This window comes from Hyperoodon ampullatus (genome assembly GCF_949752795.1).
Source record: "Hyperoodon ampullatus genome assembly, chromosome: 1".
Taxonomy (NCBI): domain Eukaryota; kingdom Metazoa; phylum Chordata; class Mammalia; order Artiodactyla; family Ziphiidae; genus Hyperoodon; species Hyperoodon ampullatus.
The window spans coordinates 158,894,657-158,914,371 of NC_136914.1; the positions used below are offsets into that span (position 1 = coordinate 158,894,657).

Sequence of the window (19,715 nt, forward strand, 5' to 3'; positions counted from 1 at the left end):
TCCACAGACTGTATTTTTTTTTTTTTAAACATTTCTTCAGGCTTTATTTTAAATGATAGCAGGTTTGAGGTCAAGAAGACAGTAGGTGATGGTGACCTGATATAGTAAAAAAAAAAAAAAAAAAAGCAAAAGGAAAGGTATTTTATTCTAAACTATTATTTACAAACACATTTAAAACTATAGTCATTTCCTATTATGTCTGTAGAATTTTCTATAAGTAATTTTCCCAGAAAGAGCGAGGAAAAGGATGCTCAACAGCAGGGGTACCCTTTTCTACAAAGCCTGTATCTTAACTGCTCTTGTGTAATTCTTCTAGCTCATTACTTCTGAGGAGTATTCAGCTACAGGACAAGGAGTCATGTAATCTGGAGAGAGAAAGAAACCAATGAGAGGGCAGAAAGAACTCCACAGTACTGTGTGTGTGTGAATGTGTGTATGTGTATGTGTCCACATGTTTTGTTTTGTTTTGTTTTGGCCAGTGAGCTATCCAACCTAGATATCTCACGTCTCCCAAATATTCTCTTTGATTTTGGCCAAAAGTGTGTGCATTCATCTATTTATTTATCCATAGACTTATTCATTTAGTAAGCAGTTATTGCATGCTTATTAGGAGCCTGACAGTATTCCAAGCACTAGAGTTGCAGTGGTAAATAAAGTGAATATAGTTCCCACTCAGCCGGAGGAGACAAACAACCTGAAAATAAACAAGTCAATCTAATAATGTTATGTGCTCGAAAACTAGAATAGGGTAAGGAGGGTAGGAGTGACTGCTGGGTGCTGCTTCAGGTGTACTGTGACAAAATCTTTATACCTAATCACAGTAACAATGATAATAATAATATTCGGAGGAGTCATGTAGTAGGTAGGGGTGGAGGTGGAACAAAGAGTGGGCTTTAAACATCCCAGTGGGCATAATATTCTGCCCAAGGAGGATGGGTTTTGGGGAACATGAGATTTGGGGTTATGAAAAATTGAGAATAAGGCAGGACAAAGTATAACAGGCTATACTGGTGAATTCTGGGCCTTTTGGAGACTGGTACACACAGTGGTTATGTAAATAGGTTTCCCTGGTTCCCAGTCCTAATGGTTAGAATGGTTGCACCTTATACTTTGAGTGGTGGTATTTTAGGAACAGGAATAATGTTTCCGGGCCGACTTGGAATAATTGTTTTTCTGTTAGTTTTTGTTTCCTCCACTAGTTGTTTTGGTGTGTAAAAGTTACATATAATGTGTGAGCATTTGTGAATGGCATAATTTTTCTTCTCAACCCACCACACACTCTTAATTTAAAAGTGCTTGATGGAGGCATAGTAATCACACCTTGGTGGAAATCACAGGCAGGAGGTGCAGCCGAGTACTTTCATGGCTTGTTAGTCACACTCCCTGGAGTTTCATTTCAATAATGAAATGACTGTTTTAAGCATAGTCACTGGAAACTGCCAGTCTTTCCTTAAAGACTGAACAGAGCCTTTGCTTGTTTTATAAAAACTAGGAAAATATAACTTGAAAGAGATTTAGATTTTCTGATAATTTGTTTTATGAAACACTTTGATGCTCATGCACTGGGGATGCAAATGCTGAGAGAAAAATGAAGTGGGCATTTGGTGGATTCTCTGTTGAATCAGGTTCCTGGAAGCCTCTGTAGTGGAATGTTTATTCAATAGGCATATTTTCATTGCTCTGCAGTCAATGCAGCTGTATTCTTTCATGAAATATCACAATCATAAATACGTTCTTTTTAAAATTGAAGTATAGTTGATTTACAGTGATTCAGGTATACAGCAAAGTGATTCAGTTTTATATATATATATATATATACACACACACACAATATATATATATTCTTTTTCAGATTCTTTTCCATTATAGGTTATTACAAGATATTGAACATAGTTCCCTGTGCTATAGAGTAGGTCCTTGTTGTTTATCTATTTTATGTATAGTCGTGTGCGTCTGTTAATCCCAAATTCCCAATTTATCCCTCCCCCTCCTTCCCTTTTGGTAACCATAGGTTTGTTTTCTATGTCTGTGAGTCTACTTCTGTTTTGTAAATAAGTTCTTTTGTATCATTTTTTAGATGCCACATGTAAATGATACCATATGATATTTGTCTTTCTCTGTCTGTCTTACTTCACTTAGTATGATGATCTCTAGTTCCATCCATGTTGCTGCAAATGGTATTGTTTCATTCTTTTTTATGGCTGAGTAACATTCCATTATATGTATATACCACATCTTCTTTATCCATTCATCTGTTGATGAACATCTAGGTTGCTTCCGTGTCTTGGCTATTGTAAATAGTGCCGCTATGAACATTGGGGTGCATGTATCTCTTCGAATTAGAGTTTTTGTCTTTTCCGTATATATGCCCAGGAATAGGATTGCTGGATCATATGGTAGCTCTATTTTTAGTTTTTTAAGGCACCTCCATACTGTCCTCCATATTGGCTGTATCAATTTACATTCCCACCAATAATGTAGGAGGGTTCCTATTTTTCCACACTCTCTCTAGCATTTATTATTTGTAGGCTTTATGATGATAGCCATTTGGACCAGTGTGAGGTGGTACCTCATTGTATTTTTGAATTGAATTTCTCTGATAACCATCTTTTCTTTTATAGGAAAATGGCATTCCTACAAAGAGAGCACGAAATGATGAATATGAGGTATATCTAAAGGTTTTTATTTGTGTGTCTCACTTACATTGTCTTTTAAAGACCTTGATGATAGTTTGCATTTGTAAAATGATTCTGAATTATTCTCCCTTGCAAGACTTTTGTGTGCATTCTGATGTTTTTCTTCTTCTAGTAACTCTTTAAGGCAGCTAGAGACAATATTACCATTTTACTTATTTTCCCTTGTGGTAAAATATACATAACATAACATTTAGCATTTTATTTATTGTACACTTTTTAAGTATACTTTAAGTGACATTAAGTACTTTAGCATGTTGTGCAACCATCACCACCATCCATCTCCAGAACTTCTTCATCTTCCCAGACGAAACTCTGTACCCATTATGCAAAAGCTCTCCATTCCCGCTTCCATGCAGCCCCTAACCACTATTCTACTTTCTGTTTATGAATCTGACTATTCTAGGATCCAGGAACAACTCTTTTGGGGGTAGAGAAGAAAAAAAAAAGTTATACCAACTATATGCTAAAATAAATACATTCTAAATCAATCTTTCAGGTATGTGACTGTCAAACTTTTAATATTTCTTGGCTTAGGATCAGAACATTTGACATATTTCTTGACTTAGGATCATCCCATTTCTTGCTGTTGATACCTTTTTATCTTGCTGTTTCCAGGCAGCTTTTCCTGCCACTTTCTTAGCCTTCTTTTCCCTTTCCAACCTTACTGCTATCTAGTCTCTCATCTGGCTGAAACTTATGTCCCCAGCCTTTGAATCCACTTCCAAACATAGCTGTGGGGCTCTTTAATTCCTGTCACCTTTGCCTGCCCTCCATCTTGTATATTCCTAAACCGGCGTTTGTCAAAATGGCCCTAAGCCATCTGCATTGGAACTGCTTAGGGCCCTTGTTAAAATTTCTGATTCCTGGTGCATTCCATATCTATTAAATGAGAATCTCTGCTTGCTGGGGACTGGCTAGTCTACATGTTTAACAAGTGTTCCAGGGCATCCTATACACCTGAAATTTGAGAACCATTGCTCTAGATGTTGGGTGAATAGACATTCAGGGGCTCAAGTCTTTATAGGTTCCTAGAGACTTTGAATGTTAAACTGGAAACAGTTGTTTCAGTGGGAGAAATGTATTCTGAGTACACACAGCCAACTTAACATTTAATTCTTAGTTACATAGTTTGTGTGTCAGAGACTACCTGATTTGAGGGTTTTTTTGTTTTGTTTTATTTTGTTTTTTTAAATTCTCTCCTATTTCCCCCACCCCCTAGGCCCTGGCAACCACTTTTCTACTCTCTTTATGTGAATTCAGCTTTAAAAATTTTTTAAGATCCCACATATAAGTGATGCCATGCAGTATTTGTCTTTCTCCTTCTGGCTTATTTCAGTGAGCATAATACCTTCCAGGTTCATCCATCCTGTCACAAAGGGTGAGATTTCCGTCTTATGGTTGAATAATATTCCCTTGTATGTATACAACATCTTTATTCATTCATTTGTTGACAGGCACTTAGGTTGTTTCCATGTCTTGACTATTGTGAATAATGCTGTAATGGGCACAGGAGTGTAAATAGCTGCTCAGTATCCTGTTTTCATTTTTTTTTTGGATATATATCCCAAAGTGGGATTTCAGGGTTTTATGGTAGTTCTATTTTCAATTTTTTGAGGAACCTCCTTACTGTTTTCCATTGAGGCTGCACCAATTTACATTCCCACCAACAGTGCACAAGGGTTCCCTTTTCTCCATATCCTTGCCAATGCTTGTTATTTCTTGTCTTTTTGATGATAGTCATTCTAACAGGCAATGAGCATCTATCTCATAGTGGTTTTGATTTGCATTTCCCTGATGGTTAGTGATGCTGGCCATCTGTATGTCTTCTTTGGAAAAGTGTCTATTCAAGACCTGTGCCCATTTTTTAATCGGATTGGTTTTTTTGCTGTTGAGTTACATAATTTCTTTATATATTTTGTATATTAACCCCTTAACAGATTTATGACTTATTTTCTTCCATTCCATTGGTTGCCTTTTCATTTTGTTGATGGTTTTCTTTGCTGTGCAGAGCTTTTTAGTTTAATGTATTCCCATTTATTTATTTTTGCTTTTGTTGCCTTTGCTTTTAGTGTCAAATCCAAAGTTTATTTGATATTTTAAGAGAAAGAGGATAGAAGGGTGATTTCCTCTCATTCTTTTCCCCAAGTATATAAAATCTACTGACTGCTTTTTCATCTTTTTTTTTCCCCTGCAATAAAAATAGAAGGGAAAAATAGAAAGGAAAGAACTGAAGGAGGAAGTAAATGCCCCTGACCCATACTCAACTTTCTGAATTTGAAATGTGTCCCCTTGTATCTTTGTGATTTTCTAATAAATTTCAGCAGGCCATTTTTGGTTTGTAATTAACACTAATCCTAGGATAACCAGACTCACACCGGCTTTAAAAAATTACAGGTCGTATGCATTTTAGCCAGAGAGAAGAAAAACAGGCTGGAAATACACTCCTAGTGATCAGGAACAAATGATGAGGGCGAGTGTAGTTTGCAGGCTTAAAATTCAAACCTGATCCATTGTTCTTTTGGCCTAATTCAAGTCTCTCTGAGTGCTTTTGGTAGGTGTCGTTGTGTAAAAGGATTGTCACTAGCTTTGTCTTCTCTGTCACCTCTGAGTATTCATCTGCATGCATTTGTTCTCTTATAGCCAGACTTTCAGGGATGAATAAATTATGTGAACATCTGTCATTTCCTTAGGTTTTTCTTTTTAACAGCTACTTCAGACATATTTAAACAGGTGCTGGGGTACCTCATGAAAGAGCATAGAAAATGAAACATAACAGCAGGCCTGTGTATAAGGTTGCTAAGATAGGTATGAGACATACTTCTAAGGAGCAGTTGTTGAGAATTCATTCTCAGCTTTGTTCCTTATCTCGTTATGAGTATGCAGTTTTGTCACTGGTAAACTTAGTCTTATCTAGAAGAACTTAAAAACCATCATTATTTTTGTGGCTTGATTTATATTTAATTGTATAAATGGCATTCTTTGAATTAATAGCATTCATGTTTCACTAAGAAAGCCCCAGATATTGTTTAGCAGTGCTTTAAACCAGAGGTTCTCAACTCTGGCTGCATATGAAAATTGCTTGGAATGCTTTTAAAAATAAGCAATACCCTGGCTACACCTGAGAACCATTGAATTCAAATATGTAGGAGATGGGGCTCTAAAAATCTTTCTTTTTTTTACTCGGTTACAGCTCTCCAGGTGATTTTGCTGGGTGACACAGTTGAGAATAAGTATATTTAATCACTGCTTCTCAAATGATCTGTGGTGAAGGACAGTTTTTTTGTTTGTTTATTTCTAATCTGTTGTGAACTGATACTTTAAAAAAATACAATCAAAATGAATTATTAGAAAAGTGTAATTCAAGTGCCAAATTTTTATTATTAGGTTCAACAGTCATAAAAAGTACTCTGTCAGATTGTTATAAATGTTTCTCAATGAACCAGTAACAGTCAGATTACAGATTAGTCCTGGTCCATGACCACACTTGGAGTAGGACTGTTTTAAACCATTGCTTTGATAAGTTGTTGGTTACTGATATCAGAATGGCATGCAAGTCAACTTTACCTGTAAGGCTTTCTCTTTGTGAGGCTGTTACTGTAGGAAATTATTTTTACTCATCACTGATGTAGAGTCTCCTTTGTTTTAAGTACTCTGCAAAGTTCAGAAATGCCAAAAAGAAGCAGTGGTCCTTTTATAACTTTAGGGAACCAGAGATCACTAGATAAGCAAGCTAAGCTTTAAAACTCTTTGTAAGCTTTATAACTACCTATACCAATAGCCTTAATTTTATATTATGATCATAATAACTTGGATTTAAATATTGTTTTATAATTTTAAAAATACTTCATAATTGTCTGTATTTTCATTTAAAATATGTAATTCATCTTCACAACAACCTTGTGTTGGGTGAGGAAGATTATCATACTTACTATGTAGTCTGGAAAAGTGACACATTCAGCTCTCACTCCTATTTTAGCTGGAAAATAAAAATTGAAACAAGTTTCCTGGCTCCATTCTGGTTCTTTCACTACCCTGCAAAGGTATTTCCAGAAATGTAGCAACTCCTAACACTGTACAGTAGTGGGCAAGTGACACGATCAGGTTTAAATTCTGTTGTGTTTTAAACAACTTCTCTAATTTTTTAGAAGGAATTTAAGGCATAGGCAGACATATGATGCAGACGCTTAACATTTTTTGTGGGAAAAAAACTAAAACATTCTCATGCAGGAGATAAGTGAAAAGATGAAGGCAAAATTCTAAATTTTTTCTCTTTGTTGTTTTTTTTAAATTGCAGAATTTGTTTAATATGGTTGTAGAAGTACCTCGGTGGACAAATGCTAAAATGGAGGTATGGATATATCCTATTAATATCAAATGGAAATGATAATAATTATATAAAAACTTGGTTTCAAGTTGTTTGCCATAATATTTTGAAAGTGGGATGGTTGACAAACTTCTTTATAATTTAAAGCAATGGAAAACATTCTTGTGAACTTATTTTGAATCTAATTTCAAAAAGGAAAATATTATTCAAAGCTGAATTTACACTTTAAAGAAAATGTTTTCCATTTTTGCCTCCCTAGTTTATTATACACGTATTTATTTAATTTTCCTTGACTCCTCTGTCTTTGAAAATGACAAATATTTTCAAGATTTTCTTAAATAGATTCTAAGATGTATTTTGTTCATAGACACAACTGAAACATATTATTTGGGGCTGATGATAATTTTGGTTTTAAGGACTTAATTTTCCTTTAGATTTTATTTTAGTCTACTAGGAATGAAAGCATTTTGCTGGCCAATTTGGTTTCTGAGCACTTTCTAAGAGCATCTGCTGCTCCCCTGGTTAGCTTTTTTTTTTTTTTTTTTTTTTTTTTTAGTTTTTCCATGAGACATGAACCTATCAAGAACTTCCCTTTTGCTTTTCAGAATTTTATGATTTCATCTTCAGTTAGGTAAGATCCCTTATAGTTCCGAATGAAATTTAATTTATGGTACTTAGTTTGTTTAGTTATTTAAGCCTTCTCCTACAACTTTGGATGTGATGGCAAGTATTATTTCAAATGTTTAAGGATTGTTATGTCAGTATATAATTCTCAGATTTTATATTTGGAGGATTGTCAGTAACTTCACCAAGTCCTGGTAGTATCTTTTTGTTGTTGTTAATATTTTAATAGGAAAAAGTAAAGATATTAGATTCTTCTTTTGTTCTTGCTTTAAATACAATGTTTTATCATTCTGGCTACTCTCTACCTCACTTGGGTATAGGATCAAGATTCTGTGAGATTCTGCCTAATTTAAGCAGTGCAGAAAGATGGCTTCAGTTATTTTTTATTTACTTTATAGGATAGTTTTTTTTCTTTCTTTTTGCATGGCAATTTGGATATGTTTGATTGAAACGTAACTCTGAAATGAAATCACTTGGTGAAAATCTTTAAGTTAACTTTATTATAAGATTGATGGTAGGAAGTCCGAGATTAGTAACAAACAGGAAGTTGATTAATCCTTATCCTCTTGCTGTTTCAGTAAGCTTTCTTATTTGTGTTAGAAATAATGAGTTCATAAGTAATAGAGTGCCTAAAAATATAGTCTGATGTTTCCTTTCCAGACAGTTTTTTTAATACAGAACAGTAAATTAGAAACAAGAACTGGCTTAATTTATTTTTAAAGTGCCTTTGATCAGTAAGTTGGATTATGAATACTTAGTCTGATAATGGCAAATTTAAAAAATACTATTTGATTATAGGATTAATTGTTTCTTATTCCCCACCCCCCTTTTTTCCATGACCTGCTTAGATTGCCACGGAGGAGCCATTGAATCCCATTAAACAAGATGTAAAGGATGGCAAGCTTCGCTACGTGGCAAATATCTTTCCTCACAAGGGTTATATATGGAATTACGGTGCCCTCCCTCAGGTAACATTTTTGTTATAATGGTAAAGCTTCTCTGTCTTCTGAAAAAATTGCCTTGTAAATCCTGTGAACTACTTGAATTTAAATTGGTTCTGAGGACATGTCAGTGTGAGAGATTTGTGAATATAATTTTTTTTTTTTTTTTTTTTGCGGTACGCGGGCCTCTCACTGTTGTGGCCTTTCCCATTGTGGAGCACAGGCTCCGGACGCGCAGGCTCAGTGGCCATGGCTCACGGGCCCAGCCTCTCTGCGGCATGTGGGATCTTCCCGGACCGGGGCACAGACCCGTGTCCCCTGCATCGGCAGGTGGACTCTCAACCACTGCGCCAGCAGGGAAGCCCTATAAATTTTTTTAATGTGGAGTTTTATTGTATCAGTAAATTTTTTTTTCAAAGTATATATATGTCTTTACTCAAGTTCTTAGAGTTAGGTATATAGAACAATCACATTTGGCAGTTTGAATGTTATTTCTTTTTCTGGGCTTGGCTATTAAGAGTCAGTGAAAAATGTTTTATCCCCTTTATCTGCAGTCATTTCTTTGGATATGACAAGTTATGCTTTTATATACGTTCATATATGACAGCATGAATTTTGTTTTTTAAATTTTAACAGATGAACCTTTTAAATTGTTACCTCTTTCAGAACTCATTGTGAATTGAATAAAGCAACTTAATTATATACTGTTATGAATTTATAATTTTTAAGTGGGAAGCAATGGAAACAATGACTAAGTAATGGTAAAGCAGCATTCCTGTTAGAGAGTAACACTATTTGCTTTTCTTCCTTTCTTCTCCCTTTTTGTTTTCTTCTCATGTTTCCTCACTCCTGGGAAGTGGTAACTCCTTCCAGATAATTTAGTGAGTAAAACTCAGAATATGCAATTTCAGAAGTCTAGGTTTGGGGACATAGAGAAGCATCTGCCTTTATGTTTATAAAAGCTGTTAGAGCATCTGTCTATCTGAATATTTAATTTTGATTATTTAAATTTTATTTATTAATTTTAATATTTTGCATGAAATTCCAAGATGCTTTTTGGAAAATATCTGAGAAAAGGAGGTCTTGCTTTATCCAACTCAGAAAACAGCTGCCCATGTAGAATAAACATTCACAGGAAAAGAAAAAAGAAAAATGTTTTCTAAAGAGTCAGGCTGTCTTTGATGCAGTTAGACCACCCAAGTAGATACATTCTTGGTTAAAACAGGCATTTCTAACATGGTGTGCTAAGAATGAGGATGTCTGTTGAAACCAAGAAGGCAGGTTTTCTGACTCCCTAGGTGCCTAAGTAGAGATCCTGTTTGACCTAGCAGTGAAAGAGCAAGAATATTTTTGTTAAGCTTGGGGGATAGGTCTGTACGAGAAGACATAGATGAGGGGAAGGCCAAAGAAGCCGTTGAATTAGAGAAAGACAAAAACAGAGCCATAAAAAGTATGTATTTGTTTATTTCATTAAACATTTGTTAAGGATTTATGTGCTAGGCTGTGTATTAGGTATTGAGGAAACAAAGAAAAATGAGAGATACGTATAAGGTCAAGGCAGCATAATAAGTGACTAAGAATGTTGATTTTGGAGCCAGCTTGCCACTTCCTAGTAATGTGACCTTGGGCAAGTTCCTTTGTCTTTGGGTACCTCACCCTCTTTATATGTAAAATAGAGATGATAAAGTACCTACTGCACATGGTCCTGTTGAGGTTAAATGAGTTATTGCACGTTTATGTTAGAATAGCGCCTAATAGATAGTGATCACAGTATTATTACTGTTGGTACTTTTATTATTATATGGTCTTTATATAGTCTCTTGGGGGTGGGGTGATCATCAACTAAACCAGCGGTTACAGTGGAGCATAATAAATGCCATTAACTCATCTTTTGCAGTTTATCTATTTAAAGTCCTGACAAATTTTTGTGCTCCTCTGGATGTGTTTGAATGTGCAAGATGCTCTTACTGCTATTATATTGGTCTGTTAGGTGTAGTGGTTCTTATATTAGAGCAGAGTTCGACTGCAGCTGGCTCTTTGCCCCCTGCCTTCACCACTGCCTACCGAAATTTCATACTCCACCTAGTATCCAAAATACCATTTTGCCCATGAGAGAACCTTTTAATGGTCTCCTGTTGCTAAAAGGATAAAATAAAAAGTTCCCTAACATGGCTCCCCAACCCTTCATGATGTGGCCCTGCTTCTCCAGCCTCGTTTTGCAGCCTTTGTCTTTCCTCACTTCCATCCCACCACAGCAGCTTCTTCAGTGTTTCGAGTGTCCCTTGGCGTTTCCTCACCAGCCCTTCCTTCACAGAGCTGTTTATTCATTCTATACACATTTTTTGAGTATCTAACGTTTGCCAGGCCATGTTCTAAGTACTGGAGGTAAAGCAGTGATAAAAGGGACAAAAATTCTTCTGGGACTTGTATTCTGGGCAGAGAGACAAACAAACAAAAAAAAGTAAAAATGTACAGTACATCAGATAGTGGTAAACGTGTTAGAGAAAAATAAAGCAGAGAATGGGGCTGGGGTGTGTTGGGATTGTTGCAGTTTACACAGGGAGAAGGCCTCAGTGAGGTGGTATTATCTGGGGGGAGACCTGAAGAAAGTGAGAAGGTGGTTATCTTAGTAAAGACCTGAGGAAGTGAGCGCCATCCAGGGCCATCTAGGGGAATTCATCAAGAAACAAGTATAAAGGTGCCGAGGTAGAAGGAGGCCTCGAGTGCCTGAGTAACAGAAAGGAGGCCAGTGTGGCTAGAATGGAAGTGAGGAAGAGGAAATCGACCTGTATTCTCTCTGCTGTTTTCAACCAGAGATCTTTACTATATTTTTACACCCAAACTGACGTTGTAGCATGTGTGTGTATGTGTGTGTGAGTCTTCAGCAGAAGAATGTACTATAGGGCTTCCCTGGTGGCGCAGTGGTTGAGAATCTGCCTGCTAATGCAGGGGACACGGGTTCGAGCCCTGGTCTGGGAAGATCCCACATGCCACAGAGCAACTTGGCCCATGAGCCACAACTACTGAGCCTGCACGTCTGGAGCCTGTGCTCTGCAACAAGAGAGGCCGCGATAGTGAGAGGCCCATGCACCGCAATGAAGAGTGTCCCCCACTTGCCACAACTAGAGAAAGCCCTCGCACAGAAACGAAGACCCAACACAGCCAAAAACAAATTAATTAATTAATTAATTAATATTAAAAAAAAGTAACAAATGGTCAAGTACAATTGGTGTCTTTAAAAAAAAAAGAAAAAAAAGAATGTACTATAGACTGCGTAGAGGTGAAACACCAAACAAAGATAGCTACATAGATTCATGTTTATAAAAAGTTGAAATTAGGCCAGTTGTTGATGGGCAAGGTACTGTACCCAATATCTCTTTGCTTCTGGTCGATGTTAAGACAGAGTGAGCCTGTTAAAATGCAAGCCAGCCCCTGGTTCCATTTATGTTTTTGGTCTCGTGTCTAGCTTCTCTTCCTGCTCTCCCACCTCCACACTGGCCTTCTCACGACTGCTCGACACTCCAGGCACACTCCTGCCTCAGGCCATCACATTTACTGTGTCCTCCAGCCCGGGACACTCTTTCCCAGTGGTCATATGTCCTGCCTCCTTAAATGTTTGCTGGTCAGTTACCTCCTTCATGGTGTCTGCCCAGAACATCCTTTACAGCTTTAACCCACGTACTCCCATTCCTCCTTCCATACTTTTTTTTTCCCCTTTTCCATTACACCTACCAACTTCTGACATACTACATAATTTAGTTATTTATTATATTTATTTATTTATTTATTTATTTATTTATTTTTGCGGTATGTGGGCCTCTCACTGTTGTGGCCTCTCCCGTTGCGGAGCACAGGCTCCGAACGCGCAGACTCAGCGACCATGGCTCACGGGCCCAGCCGCTCCGCGGCATGTGGGATCTTCCCGGACCGGGGCACGAACCCGTGTCCCCTGCATCGGCAGGCGGACTCTCAACCACTGCGCCACCAAGGAAGCCCTATGTTTATTTTTAATATCTTTTAGCTAGAATGCAGTCTCCATGAGGGCAGGGATTCTGTCTGTTTTGTTCACTGATGTCTTCCAACTGCCCAGCTTAGTGTCTGGCACCAAGTAGGTGATCAGTAAATATTTGGGGATGAATGAATTCATGAATGCATGGTGTATGTTGCATTTGCTTCGTAGGCATGTGTGGGTAATTGGATTTTGCTGTTCTCTTACGATTTGTCTTGTAACAGCAGGAAGTTTGTTCAGAGCAGTTACCAAGCCAACCACGCTTGGAAGAACATTTAAGCAGCAGAATACTGTTTAAGTAGCAGCCTCTCCCTTTAGCTTGTAATCCATCTGGGTGCCCTCATTTCAGACCTTCATCTGCCTAGACTGTTTAACCCTAATGACTTCCCTTGCACCAGCAATAATGCCTTCCTCAGAGTTTGAGTTTGGACTGGGCAAGAATCATCTTTGTCTTCCCCCCGATTGTTCATATTTCCCACATATTATTCAAGTGTAATAACTTTCTGTGTAAATATTTAGAGGACCTGTCTGAATAATGTTAAAGGACTAGAATCACTAACTTCAAGATTTCTTCAGTCTTAAATGTAATAGCATTGTATTTATTACTTTGAACTTCATTATAAATTTGGTTCAATGACCCCAAGTTTCATTTAGTACTGCTTCTTAGCTTTATAACTTGGGACCAGTGACTAAATGTCTCTAGGCCTATTTGTTCATCTGTATCCTCCTGCCACCTACCCCACAAGGTTATTGTGGATATTGAATGAGATGATCAAAGCAAGGTTAGCCCCGTAGTGAGTGTTCAATAGTATTATCTCGATGATGACACTGTCGCCACTGATTGATATTAGCTGCTAATAGTAAACAGCTTTTGCTCCAAATTGAAGCTGGTGAACTTCAGGTAGTGGTTGAGTAGATCTTACTTCCTTTGACTTGATGATAGGAATTCTGACTGATCAGGAAGTAGTTCTCAAGAAGCATCTGTATACCCAGCTCTGTACCATTCAGTGATTTTTTTGGAGAGACTGAAGCACCAGATCATGGTGATTACAGATGTATTGGTTAATATTTATAAGATTGTAAGGTAATGATCTCAAAGCCTTCATGAGGATGAGTAAGGTTTGTTTTAGGCTAGATCAATAATCTATGTATTCTGATTTTTTTTCACAGCTTTATAGCCATCCTTTGTATGAGTTTAGCATTATTTGTATTCCTCTTGATAGGTTTTTAAACTCTTTTAAAACTTTTCGTGGGTCCCTGCTAAAATTTTTCTATATACTTAACATATATACGTATATACTACTAAGTATATGCCTGAGTCAGATTGCTAAGTTCTGAGTTACATACCTATTTACTTGACTAGGTATTCCCAAATTGTTTACAAAAGAAGTTGTAATAATATATACTCCTGCCAGTAGTAGTAGGGCTCCAGGTTTCTTACATCATTACCAGTATTTAGCATTATCAGATTTTTAAGTTTTTGAAATAGCATCTCATTTTGGTTTTAATTTGTATTTCTCTGATCAGACTGGGTATCTTTTCATATATTTGTAAGTCATTCACGTTTCCTCTTTGAATTACCTGTTCCTGTCTTTGACCCATTTTGTATTGCACTGCTTTTTTTCTTATTTAACTGTAGAAGGTATTTCTAAATTCTGGATCTAATCTTTTGTCACTTTTGTGAAACAAATATTAAGATTTGGAATTTCCTCTTCTGGATATTTCTTTTCTAGCCTGACTATGCTTTTTCTAGTAGTTTCTCTGCCTAGTTAGATACTTAAAGCTTCACTTGAGGGCATAACGTTTTAAATTTGTCAGGATTTCTGCTCCTAGTGATTGTTTGAAATTATACTGTATTTTCAAGTTAAGTTAGAAGTCATTTAGTATGACTCTCTTTTTGTAGTAAAAAACTGAGCCCTGAAGGTATAGAGTGTTAAAGGCAGGACTAGAGATAGAAAGAACTAGTATGGTCTTTTTTTCTGGTGAGAGAAATCATGAACCACTGGCCCTAAAATTTACAGCATTGTTGTAGCTTAAGAATTTTGCCTGTATGTACTTATTTCCTCAAGAGAAGGAACTAAATTGATAGGCAATGTTGAAAGTGGCGTTTCTGAAGGGAATGTAGACCAATGAACCAATCAAAAAACAGAAACACTCACAAAAACCAAATGGAATACAACTTATATGAAGACAGTTTTTGTGTCAGTACCAGAAAGGACTTTTGTAAATATTAAATCCGACCAAAATGGGCTAAGTTATCTCATGAATTTGTGAGCTTCCTGTTCACTGGTAGTATTTATGTAGGTTATGAATGACCACTAACAACCATAGAATTCAGGGCTAGGATGTATCTAGCAATTGTCTTATTTAAGCCATTCTTTTTATAGGTGAGGAAACTGAGGTCTGGATGTTTTGGCCAAGGTAGTTTGTGGCTAAAGTAGGACTAAAATCTAGGTATCTTCCTTCAGGCTGGAGTGACTTCTAGCTTATCACATTTGTTCCCTTCTGAGAGTGGGAGTAAGGTTAAGGAAGGTTCAAGAAAGGATTCCTGCATTAGGAAGGAAGAACCTCTTAGATAGTTTCTGATTCTGCCTCTGGGTTTTCTAATTCCACTTATACTTCACTTCCATCTTGGCTTCTCCAGCACATTAAGATTAATTTTGTAGCATTTGTGACAAATGCTACACCATTTATCAGCATGGTGTTCTTCAGGGTATTGACTGTGTCCTGTTGGTTTCTGTTCCTAACTCCTGGTCAAGAGTAGGTAATCAATAAATATTAACTCAATGAATGGATGCCTGGTAATAGAAAACAAGAAGCAGTAAGGGCAACCGTAGGAAAATATACTTAGGAGCTTCTGAGAGTAAGAGAATTTAAAAGAAGAGAATCATGAATAAGGTTATATCTGAAAGTAATTGCCATTCAATTACCAAATATTTGTTATCAAAATCTGGGCATCATAACATAATTTTTAATAGCATGTGGTCTAATCCCATTGCCGCCATTTAGAATCTGAGCTTGGCAAGGTTAAACTCTGTGCTGCAGTTTACTTATCTGTACAATGGGGTTAATAATGGTACATTCTTCATGGGATACATGTATGTATGTGTGTGTATATCACTGGGAAGGTATCTCTCACCTATAACCAATATGTAAGGTTAACAGTTATTTTTATTATCCTTATATTTTATTAGTAATGCTAGTATTGGGGGTAATGAAATGTTGTTAGTAGTGGTTTACTGATTTTGCTTTCTGGTAAGGATGGGTCAGTTTATTCCTGAATATGCTATAATTATGATCAGAAGGGAAATACTAGAGTTTATCTAGGGTTTAGCTGTAAATAGGGTTCATTTTAAATTATCTATATAAAATTAGAGGAGCAAATCTTGGATAATCTGAAATTCTAGGTAACATTCTTTTTTTTTTTTTTTTTTTTTGGCGGTATGTGGGCCTCTCACTGTTGTGGCCTCTCCCGTTGCGGAGCACAGGCTCCGGACGTGCAGGCTCAGCAGCCATGGCTCACGGGCCCAGCCGCTCCGCGGCATGTGGGATCTTCCCGGACCGGGGCACGAACCCGTGTCCCCTGCATCGGCAGGCGGACTCTCAACCACTGCGCCACCTGGGAAGCCCTAGGTAACATTCTTGAGATGACACAGTCTCTGCACATCTTATAAATCTGAGAGAAATAATTTCAGGGAACTTCTACAGTTCCATTTAGAATCAGCTAATTTTGGAGCTTTTGGGGAAGGATAGTGCCTAAGGGATATTTAAGCTTGATAACGAATTTCCGTTATGCTGTTCATTTATAAAAATACTCAGTGTATATAGTTTATAGCCAACAGGGTATAATCTTTTCAGTAAACTAAAGAGTTGACATCTTTTCATGGTTTTGTCAAATTTTTGAGATTTGATGACAAAGGTAGAGGATTTTTAAAATGGAATGAAATGGGACAAAAATGGGGTTTTCTTTCGTAGATACTTGTTCTTTGGTTTATGAAGGGAAAACTGGGTTTCTTCTAGTAGAAGTTACTTAGAGTATAGGAAGTTTATTTTCAAACCTGAAAAGCCAGACCCAATGCTGTTCCATGTCAAAGGAAGCAGTGAGTAGTGGAAGCAGCAGTCCAGACAGTTAGTGGAAACAAGGGCACAGACAATGGGAACATCTGAACTGAAGCTCTAAATAAAAGTGAGCATGAATTTAGACACTGACTAAACTTGGAAGAAGAGTGTGTTTGTAAATACCACCCACTTTCAAATGTGATCATACAGACAAATGAAAGACAGAAGGGAGGAAATAGTATGAATCTGTTTTAATTATTATGATGCTTAGGGATGTACTGGCATGTTGGCATTGAGCCTATTTAATTTCTGAGAATTTTCCCCTCGGATTATGGCTATCTGTAAAACTTCATGGACATGTGGAAAGATTAAGATACATTATAGAGAGTATTAACCCATATTTCACCCCCGCCCTTCTGTTTTTTAGACTTGGGAAGATCCCCATCGAAAAGATAAGAGCACAGACTGCTGTGGAGATAATGATCCTATTGATGTTTGTGAAATAGGCTCAAAGGTTTGTTTCATAGACTGTTATTCTAACATGTGTTCAACTTTATTCATGCCATAAAATCTCAGTTCTCTTTGGAAGGCACCGATTCTTCAACTCTTCAAAGTTCTAGCCTATTCATCCCTCTGATATCAGTTCTTTTTTGTATCTTTACTTCCTTCTCTTAAACTAGGGGTTGGTAAACTATAGTTGGTGGCCAGTCAAATCCAGCTCGCCACCTGTTTTTATAAATGACACAGCTCCAGCCATTCATTTACGTATGGTCTATGGCTGCTTTTGCGCCACAGCAGCAGTTGAGGAGTGTAGCAGAGACTGTACAGTCTGCGACGTCTAAATATTTGCTCTCTGACCTTTTACAGAATAAGTTTGCTGAGTCCTGTCTTCATCGTCCTTGCCCATTATCCAGACAGAAGTTCAACACTGATGAAAGCCAGGTGGTACTCTTTTTTTGTGCCTGTTTCCAGGCTGCCGGGTCCCACTGAGGACAAACAAAACCTGAGCTTTCATAGGTTACTGCTACCCATAGAATACTGTGTGTCTTTGCTCAAATTCTTCCTTTCTCCTATTTTTACTGCATTTATTGCCAATATTTATTGTTCTCTGCAGACATTAAACTCCTTGTACTTTGTTCTCACTCCCAGCAGAACATGTCGTCTTTAATTTTGTAGAACTCGTAGAAACCAGCATGTAGGAACCCCCTAACTTTCCCCGTTAGAGTACCAGACACTTGTGCCTGCAAACACTTCTTCTTCCCTTCCTTCTGTTACTCTGAGACCAGGGCTTCCCCCTGTGCTCTAGATCATGTCCCTTCTTGCCTCTTGAGTGACTCTATTTTCTTAGCTCTTCTCTGTCCTGTATTTACAACTTCTCTTTCTTTATTGGCTTCCTCCCTTATGCCTCCTCTGTTTTTCCTTTTCATAGGAAGCCTTGTAAAAAGAGTAAACACTGACCTCTATCTCCTCCTTCCCACTTAATCTTCAACCTATTTCAAAATTGTTTCCGTCCCCCCATTATTTCAGTGAAACTGCTCTTACTAAGGTTACTGGTAACTTTGTTTTAGCCAAATCCAACTGGCCTGTTTCACAGGTTTTGTCTAAGTTGAATTTACCTTAGTATTTTATACCTTTAACCTCATCTTCCTTCTTCAAACAGTCTCTTTGCTTGGCTTTGATTATATCATAATATCTTGGATATCCTCTAATTCTCATTCCTCCTGGGTTTCTTTTGCAAGCTCCTTTCTTCTGCCTGCTCCTTGAGCATTGCTTCGCTTGAGGGTTGTGCCCTGGTTCACCTCTTCTTCACTTTGTGTGGAGACTCCCTTGGCGAACCAGTCCCAAGCATTCATGGTTTTGCTCTCAAATTAATGTCCAGCTCAGACCCACGTTCTCAACTACCTACACCTACACTTGGGTGTCTTCCAGGCACCTCAAACTCATTGTGTCCAAAACTGAATTCGTTGTTTCCTCCTGTCCACATGAAGGACGTCTCTCCTCCTTTCCTCCTCACCTCCAGGTTCTTGAGCCAGAAACTGAAGGGTCATTCTTGATCGTCCTTTGCTTCTCTTTATCCTATTAGTCATGAAATACTGATTCTATGTTCTAAATGGCCTTTAAATCTCTTTCTTTCCATTATCACTGCAGCCAGCTTTGTCTAGTCCTCAATTATATTGCACTTGAATTATTCCTACTACTGAGCAGTTTCCTTGCCAAGTCTTATCTTCCCTCCCGATTCCAGATTCTTTTCTGGCTCTACTCTTTTTGAGTCCCTGTCCCCTCCTATTCTGACTTCCTCTCCTGCCACTGTTCGTCTGCAGCTGTACCGAACTTCCAATTCCTATAATGTATCTGCCGTCACTCATGTACAGGCCTTCACACAAGCTATTCCCTTTATGTAGAATGGAATATTCTCTTCCTTCACTTTATTTTACTTTCCCCTTCCTTTCACTTTACCTCCCCCTGCTCATCCTTCAGATCTCAGCTGTAATATCACTTCCTCTCAGAAGTTTCCCTTTACCCTCCATACACTAACATACTTGCTCTTTGGTTTGTGCTTCCTCAGTACCAATAGTGCTGTGTTTTTTGTCTAATTGTCTCCTCCGAGATGGCAGTGAGCTCTGTGAGGATGGGACTCACCGTTACAGTGTGTAACTCAGTGCCTGGCACAGGGCGTGTGCTTAATGTAAGACGTTCCAAATGCAGTCATTACTTGAGTCATATTCTTCTGGCTGAGATTAAATCGGTTTTCTCTGGAAACTCATATTAGCACTTTTCGGCTTCCAGAATGTTATTCAGTGAATAGTGCCCTCTGATTCTTTGTCACTTTGTTTATTTACTATGTTCTTCTGTTACTCTTCTTTTTTCTTTCTCGTCTTCTTCCTCATTCTCCTTTCTTATTCCTCCTCCTTTCCTCCTCTTCTTCATCCTCTTCTTCGACTTTCTATTCCTTCTGTTTTTGCTTTTTCTCCTTCTATTCTTCCACTTCCTTCTTTTTTCTTCCTTGTACTTTTATTCTCCTCCACCACCCCACCTTCCCCCCACCCCGGCTTCTTTTCCTT

General features: G+C 37.7%; 1 protein-coding gene across 1 annotated transcript in view; it reads left to right on the plus strand.

Annotated features, from left to right (window-relative positions):
* The window catches only part of PPA2 (inorganic pyrophosphatase 2), a gene marked incomplete at its 5' end in the record, with an annotated part of 101,588 nt that overhangs the window by 17,640 nt on the left and 64,233 nt on the right, over positions 1–19,715 (plus strand). Inside the window, 4 exons of the mRNA XM_079701696.1 lie at positions 2,622–2,666; positions 6,991–7,044; positions 8,493–8,612; positions 17,081–17,167. Of these exons, the coding sequence (XP_079557822.1) occupies positions 2,622–2,666; positions 6,991–7,044; positions 8,493–8,612; positions 17,081–17,167 (306 nt within the window). The remainder of the gene's footprint in view (positions 1–2,621; positions 2,667–6,990; positions 7,045–8,492; positions 8,613–17,080; positions 17,168–19,715) is intronic.